General features: G+C 35.6%; 1 protein-coding gene across 1 annotated transcript in view; it reads right to left on the minus strand.

The window, feature by feature from the left end:
- LOC142349162 (uncharacterized) overlaps positions 1-8,837 on the minus strand; it is a 65,122-nt gene that overhangs the window by 47,683 nt on the left and 8,602 nt on the right. Inside the window, exon 3 of the mRNA XM_075400577.1 lies at positions 8,299-8,835. Coding sequence (XP_075256692.1) covers positions 8,299-8,835 — 537 coding nt within the window. The remainder of the gene's footprint in view (positions 1-8,298; positions 8,836-8,837) is intronic.

Below are 8,837 nucleotides of genomic sequence, written 5' to 3' on the forward strand. Positions count from 1 at the left end.
GTATTCCAAATTGAAAGTTGTGAATTAATCTGTGTCTTGCGATTGCGACGCGTTTGCGTTAGACAGTGTTTGCAAATTTTTTTGAATTAACGAATCGATATTGGGCTTTTGATATTTAATTTTGTGTAGGAAATTTTTTAAGAATCTTCAACTCTGTGGCTATTTTGAGTTATTGGTCCTTCCTTGTGGCGTCACTAATAGGCGAGATGAAGTTTTGAATGGAACAACTTGACAAATTTTCAATATGAACTCCATTTAATAGTTTGTTGAGTTCAGTTTGAAATATTCAATTTGTCCGCAATCCCTTGAATGCATTAGTTCATTCTTCTGGCTTTATTATTCGAATTAAAAAGTCTCTTAGTTTCATTGAAACGTTGATTAAACTGTTTGATTTTTGGTTTTTCCACTTTTACCTATTAGGTCTAGGAAATTCGTTAGCGATTTCCTTTGTTATGGAGTATTGGTAATTGATGTAATTATTTTCAATATTAGGACAAGGTTTTTGCGAGATCTTTATCCCTAATTGATCCAAAAAGTCTCGTCCAAGATTTGGTTTAAATTTACTCGGCCCGCTCAACATTAATTTTTGCATGTTGTTTTTTCCAGTCATTAAATTGAAATGGAATTTTCAATGTTCCCAATGTTTCCACCGTTTCCTTTCAAAACGATTTTTGTTCTAGTGGCCTTATCTCTGACCATTTGGCGTTTGACAATGTTGCATTTTTTGTTGAGCGAGTGTCAGATTAATAATGGCACATCCGATGCCGGGATTTAGGAATAAGTTACCTTTTTTATTGCCAATTGTGATGTTTGCAATTCACTCGTGTCTTTATTGTCAACGATTGCAACATAGTTATTGCCAGAGGTTTCATAGTGGGAGTCGTATTGATTGTTTTAGTAAAGGAAATTTTCCTTTTGTTCGTCCAAAATTTCTACGTTTCCATGAATTTTGAGTTTATTTACTCATTTTGCGTCTTGTTTTCACTGGAGTTTTGTTTTTTCCTGCATAACTTTAGGAAGTGATTGAATAGACCACGCTGATTACACTTCCTAACCATAGCAATGCAAACCTGTTTGCGATTTGGTGATCGGTTTTTTTTACAGTTTCTACGACACAATTGAGCTCAAGATTAAAGTTATTTCGATATCGTTGTTTTGGTGCTTCTCGGTTGTGTTGTTGGTTGTGTTGTTGGTTGTGTTAGTTGTGTTGTTGGATTTCGTTTACGCCATCCGTTTTTTAGATGAAACTCATTGCTGGATTTTTTACATTTCTTTGTTTACTGCAATGTTTAGTGGTCTCTCTAGTTCAACTGTATCGCAAAGTAATTCACGTTAAAAATCTTCATTTAACATATTTCTAATAAATAGGTCTCCAATTTTGTCTTCCGCTTAATTTTGAAGTATGAAACTTTCCCCGAGCTCTTTCGATGTCCTCTTGAACTGTTCGACAGTTTCACCTCTTTTCTGTTTTCGCAAGAAGAAAATGAATGTCCATGTTTTTTCACTTCAAAGGATTTCTGCTTCTGTGATTTTTTGTTAATTCAGTTCCCCCATTGTAGTTCCCACAAGATCGGCGCCTTATTTTTTTCAGTTCGGTTGGAATCTGACTTTTGATAGTTTGGGTTCGAGATTTGAATCCGAAAAAAAAATTTTTTTCCGTGTAAAGATTTCTAATTTTACTTGAATCTGTCATTTCGCCCATCGGATGGCTGGTCACCCCATTACTCCTTCCCAGAGTGGTTCGATTGACAAAAGGCATTTGGTAAGACCCGCAATTTGCAATCTATATTGGGCTATGTTTTGCTTAGCGGAACGAATAATGTGTTGCACTATTGTTTGGACGATTTCGCGCTGAGAAATCGCACATTTTTCTATTCGATAGAATTTTTTTTAGTTCCCAAGCAGTTTTTGCTTGCTTTTTGCTCCTCAAATACAAGTGATTATTTAATTCTAGTAATTCACTTAGCAAATGACTAATTTATGAATATGGTTAATTTCGCTTAGTTTGCTCTGCAAATGGTTACTTTCAAAAGAGAGCTTCTGAACAATGTATTTGATTTCGAAAGAATGCCATTAAAAAGGATGCAGACTTTGCTTAGCAATTGGTTCATAAATTTGAAAATAAACAAAAAAGAAAATACTAAAATTGTGGTAAAAATCAGGAAACTGACTTCACGAAAAGACAAAGAATCATATCAGAAAATTAAAAAGAAAGAACAATATTGAAATGATATTCAAACAATGAAAGAATTTCAACTATAAGTACAATTAACAAAATGAACTAAGTTAACGTTTTGAACAAATTTGATGAATGGGGCCATTAATTAAGAAACATGAAGATTATACGTACTAAAATATCACAACCATTTCAGAATGAAAATGCAAAACTTTCACTAAAAAATTGGACTTTCTTCATCGAAAACAATGTACAATTCAAACGAATGGTGTCGTTCGCCAAGAAAAATATAATTACAAATTAACTACTTTCTTTGTCGTCTTGCAGTCGGTAAAACAAAAAAAGTGATACAAAAATTATCATGATGTAAGAATCAGGAAAAAACACAATATAATAGCTCAAAAATGCTGACAAATGTCAAAAACGACTGCAATTGCCCAATTGTTTTTAACCTATGTGATAAACTCCAAACAAAATTGAATTTAAAACCAAAACCATGTTTTAAACTGATATCCCAACGGTTTTTAAACGAAACTCGCACTTTTTTGAGCTGCAAAACAGTCAAATCATGGCCAGAAGAATACAGACTCCAGAAGCAAAATGACGGCTTGTTTTTTTTTTAAAAAAAAACATTTCAACTTAGACTACCTTACAACTTAAATAATTTTTGTCATAGAATTTAAAAGTGTTAAAAAGCTGAAACCAATGAGCAGTTGAACAAAACAAAATTTACAAATCAGAATATTTGGAGGAACAAAAGTAAAGCAATAAATCAATAGTCTACAAACTGTGTTTTGGTTTAGAAAAATTATCTCAAAATTAAACACCAGAATTTCAATTTGGCCCAGGCAGCTGTAAAGTTTACTTCTCTTCTTTTCTAAATGTTTTTAGCTGGGAGAGGTAAAATCAATGGGCAGCAGTCTTTTATAAAGCGGGTTTAAGTAGGATACATAAAATGAAGCAGGGATTGGTTTTGTGTGAAACAGAGATGTAAAAATTGAAAAAAAGAAGCCAAAACAAAAAGAACCAATTTTTTCTTAAATTGTGCCTTTTCTGCGTTGATCTTTCGGATCATGTGCAGTAAATCATACACCAAATAATAAATTTAAACGTTTTTCTCTGAGAAAAGTGAGTCAATATCTGCGAGTTGAAATCAAACACGCAAAGAAAACAAATTGGTAAAAGGACAAAACAAAAGTGACATTTGAAGTCCTGTAAAACAATTTGAATAGGAAAGTTGTAAATTATGGAACTGACCAGCAAATTGGTTGACCGTTAAGAGGAAGAAGAAAAATAGGAATCTAAGTTTATACCCAGTAACATTAATTGATGACCTAACTAGTGATTTGAGGATTACGTTACAGTGCGTGAAGCACAAACTTGATTCAAACAAAGTCCAATTTAACATGTGAACAATTTACCGAGTAGTTGTGAATATATTACTATTTCAAATCACAATCTCCAATTGAGAATACCATGGCGTGATTATATCACGCCACTTTGAGAATACCAATTTAGCCTTGATAATTTCGTCGACCCTGTTATGTCTATCCAATAGAGTAGTAGAGAGACTCGTGTCCGCAAGAATGAAAAGAGTTGACATGCTCACTCATCAGCACTTTTGGTCCTCAATAACCTCAGTTTTAAATAAAACCCAGCTCACTTGCTTAAATTTCAACTTATTTAAGATAACTTTCAACTTAGATTGTTTTGTGACTAGTTGTTAACTAGGAACTCTCCTAACTAATTCATAAAGTATTGAATTAGCACAATTTTGGAGTTAATGTAAGCTAAACTTAATATCTCTTAAATTGTATCCAAGTTACAGTTTAACTTAGAGTAAAACAACCAGTGCTTATTATTTCCATTTCAGTCTTATTAACTTTACTATTCTATCTCTTCATGCTCGATGGATATTAATGCTGTTTAATATAACTTATATATTCTTTTTTGCATATAACCTGCTTTAACACCTAACTACATAACAAGAGTAGAACAACGGGTTAAACTCTCAAGTTATACATGTGGTCCTGCGATTAACATCATCGTTTAAGTACTATAGTACGGACCAGCAGAATAATTGGTGGTCTCAGAGGGGCATCAATGTTAACCTGTTTAAAAAAATTATCTAATCAAGTTAAACACTCTCGCACACAAACAGAAACAAGCACAGACCCGCCCATATTTAGAAACACGCAACGACAAACGCATGCACGCACACATACAAAAACACAAAAACGCGCTCACGCACATAAACACGCAAACACAAGCAAGCACACACACACACACGCACACACTGGCATACACACAATAATTGAGGAATTGAAGTAAAGGCAAAATGTGAATAATTTACAACTCGGATCATCAAAATGGGAGCCCACATATAAAGCAAAGTTAAAAATGCGTTGTTGTGTTTTTCTAGAAGACATTAGTAGTGGACGTAAAACACACGAGTCGAAGACAACCCGAAATAGAAGCCGAGACACCTGAGTTGGCGGTGGTCTTTTAGTGTCAATGTTGAACGAATCATAATATTTATTTATTTCTTAAGTAGTTAATAGATACACAACAAATTCGAGACGTTACCAAAAAGGCTTTAAGCGGGTCCATAGGATGGTGCTTCTTTCAAGCTTGCAGAAAAACGAAGTTACCTTAGGCTCCTGATAAGCCACCAGAACTTTCAAGTCAACACTTCGTTTCCCTCTATGTAGTTGTCTCTTAGGATATGTAGGATTATATCTAGAACAGATTTGTTTAAAACTAAAAATTTTCTTACAATGTTGTTGTCTCGAGTAACCAGAAAACTACATAAGTCTTTTTCACTACATAAGATTTTCTTGTGAGCACGTCGGCAACCTCAAGATTTTTACGATTTTTAGTCTTCATCGCTAAAAACTTGTGATCCATGGCCACAGAGGAATACAGAAGCAATTCGTACCACAACTCATGCAAATGCGATTCCATATGTGTCAGTAATTTGAATTTATTCTGACCTCGTGGACGCTAATGAATTTTTTCAGTCCAACAATTATTCTGACTATGTGGTTTTGTGACCAGTTAAGTTGCTTAAGCTCTGTTTTGTTTGTGTAGCCATAAATTAGTGCACCATACTGTGAAAGTGGTTGACATAGAGTTTGTATAACTTAATCAAATTACCTCTTCTGAATCTCTTATTGTATTGCTAGAAACAAAAGATTGTTTTTTAAGCTAGCTCTTGAATTTTAAAATGTGCGATTCAAAGCTTAGTTTTTATCAATGTGTACTTCAAGGTATTTTGTACTCTCCTTGTCATACAATGTTCTTACCTGTAATTGTAATCTATTCGCAGTATCACTCTTTGTAAAACACGTCATGCTGCATTTTGAGAAATCCACTGTCAGCTTATATTTGTCAAACGAATCGCACAACCTACCAAGTTCGTTTAGCAATCATCTTGTATTTGTGAGGGGTTAGATATCGCTATAATCGTTCAAATATTTGTGGCGAAGTATTGCAAGAAATGCATTGAATGCAGTGATTTCGCTCAACCACTTTTAAAATGAATAAAAGAATCTACCGCAACTCACGGCTATTCAACAAGCTCATTGTTTTTAGAACAAAAATGCACAATTTTGACAAATAATATTCATTTTTCGCAAAAATATAACAATTTTTAAATTAAACTAACTGAATATGAAAGGTACAAAAAATCATAAACATGGCAATTATTGTTGTTGCAAGCCATAACACCTCGCATTCAATATAACTGGAAGAAGGATTGAAAAACCACCAAATTTTACGAAAAAAACACAAGAAAAAAGCTCGTAACTGCAAAAAATTGTTAACAACTGTCAAAATTGCCCAATTAGTCGTAAGCCTATGAGATGAAGCACAAAATCAGACTTAAAATAAAAGAGAAAGTTTGAACTGATTTTCCAACCATTTCAAACGAAAATTTTATTTAATTTATAAAACAGTCAAACCATTGTCAGAAGATTCCATACAACGGAATCGAACTAACGGTGTTGTTTTTCTTTAGACAAACATTTGAAATTAGACTACCTTACGACCTAACTATCTCTTGTGACTTCGGAAATTCGCATATCTATTACATAATGTTTACAACTGAATGCATAAGCAATTTAAATAAAAAACATGCGCTGAAAATTGTGTACTCGCAATTTTTTTTAATGACATTCAATCAGACCAATCTTATAACTTCAAAAAAATTTTTTTTGAGCAAAATATTTGAGTCAGTATTTGAAATTTGAATTACCTGGTTTCAATTCAAACGCGTGAAAAAACATAGACGGAAGACTTTTTGTGTGATCGAAAGCTTCGTACTAAGTAAGAACTGAACCCAACTTTCACATAATAACAGCTTAATAGCTATTCTGTGAATCAACTCTATCAATTCTCATACAAAATGAAAGTGTTAAAAAACTAGAACAGAAGAGTAGCTGAACAAAAGAAATGTGCTAACTGGGGGAAATGAAATTTGTTGGTAGCTGTAATTTTTAAAGGGCGATATGTAGGCATCTGAAGAGAGTCTCGGGTAAGGTGTTGTGTGAAACAGAGATCTAAAAATTTTTAAAAAATAAGGCCAAGTTTTTATTAAAAAGTGTTTATTTCCGTTGATAGTTTAGACCTTGTGCTCTAAACCAAACACACTTTGTTTCTGAGAAATGTCTTTTTTCTGAGAAATGTGAGTCAATATCTTTGCGCTCAAATCAGACACGCGAATTGCGGGTTGTATGAAGGTTTCGCGAGACTGGCTAGCAGTCTGAACACCAACTTTGTGAGCAGTGGGTTCCCTACTCTCTTAATTCGCTCTGTTGCAGATGTAGGTTCCGGCTAAGTAGTTTTCGTCATCGTTGACAGTGGTTTCGTTCTCATTCAGTATGTGGTCTGTTGCACTCTAGGCTGTCTTGGTCGGATCTTGAGGCATTTTGAAAAAGTGGGCAAAGAGGTCAATGAATTGGATGTCTTGTTTTGCTTTGCAGTGCTCGTGGAACTTGTCGAGTTCAAAATCAGTGAATTGTGTGGAATTATTTGTTGCCACTGCATCATTTGTTATTTGCCTGACTGATGAGAGGATTGCTGGGATTCCTCCCACTGTGAAGGGTCGGTTCAGGGCCATTTCATCTTTTGCAACCGTTGTAGCTGGCAGCAGTGTCTACTTGACAGTTGGCAAACTTCAAGGTATTTTGGAGCCAGTGCAGTCAGCAAGCTTGTGATCACCTTCACATGTGATTTATCGGGCTTCTTGGGTACACTCATATGCCTTGTGACCAAAGCCTTGGCACTGACAGCACTTATTCACAACATTACGTCTGGGCTTGTCTAGACACCTCACATAGTTAATGGAATAGGTGAGCCCGATCATGAAGCTGCGGCTGATCAAAAGCGTTATCGTGGTCTCGCATCTCATAAAAGCTCTCTTTATCTGGGTTTGTGCTTGGTTGGCTCGGCTTCGGATACGCACTAGGCTCTTCTTTTCTGGGTAGATCTTATTGATAGCTGCCTTAACATCGTCCATGCTCTTTTCCACTCCTACTTTGACTATCACAAAGCTAAGCTCCTTAACACACTTGGCGCTGTTCTTTCAATCGATGGAAGACAAAGCTACCGGACATGCGCTTTGGATAGCCGAGAGGGCCTTCTCGAACAGGCCGTCGCTCGGCTTGGGCCTCTTTGCAGCTGCAGTTGTAGTTTTAACTTCTTTTATTATCTTGCTATTTGCATTGTTGTAGCTGTAGTTGGGTTGTATACGGTGTTTTAACTTTTAGATAAAAACAAATGAGCTTAAACATGAAAAAATCTATGAGATTGCTGCACGTTAAAAAAATTGCTTGTGGTTTTTTCTTACTTACTTTAGTTGCTCTGGTTCAAAAGTGCAACACAGACAAAAATTTCTCTTTTCCCTTTGGTCTCTGTTTTTGCTCAGCACTTGGATCTAAAAACACTTTTATCACGTGCAGTTCGTCTTGTTTTGTATACACTTGACTAAAACTGGTGATTCAAAAAAGACGATATGATTTCGGGAACTCTTTGAGGAAAAGACGCGTAAATGTGACAGGTACTAAAGGTAGTAAGTTTTTTGAAGTTGAGTGGCAAGAACCACTTCAGGTATGTCTACAAACCTTTATGATCAAAAGCAGACTGATATTCTCTACACGCAGAGAGACATTCAAATCCGTTCACACCTTTCGTAATACAGTAATCAGCCCATGTTCCACTGTAACATGCATCACTGCAGATGGTGGGATAGTCACACCCCTCTGGCACCCACTCGAATATCTGCTCAATCCCAATTGTCCCATCTGAGAAACACCAGTTACCAGTGGGCATCTCTCCATGGCCAGTGTAGTATAACATCGGTTTGAACTTATTCTCTTCACAGAATGAGAGAAATTTCTTAATATGCGTCTCTGCTTCCGATTTTGTGATTTCAAGATTCTGGATTTTGTTTTTCAGAGTATGTCCGATAGCCTTTTCCATGTTGAAAAAATCGAGGTTTATACCCTGAAGATATTTCCCAGTTTTAGCCCCTTTTGGTTCGCGGTCTCTCCTCTCTGAAGTGGGTACATTTCCGGGAGGATGACTGCACCCTGCAATGAGCAGCCATCGACGCTCTTTTGAACTGGGACTCCACTCGTCTATGTTGCCCAGTTTGCCCGCT

This window comes from Convolutriloba macropyga, chromosome 11 (genome assembly GCF_964194025.1).
Source record: "Convolutriloba macropyga chromosome 11, txConMacr16.3, whole genome shotgun sequence".
Lineage (NCBI taxonomy): Eukaryota > Metazoa > Xenacoelomorpha > Acoela > Convolutidae > Convolutriloba > Convolutriloba macropyga.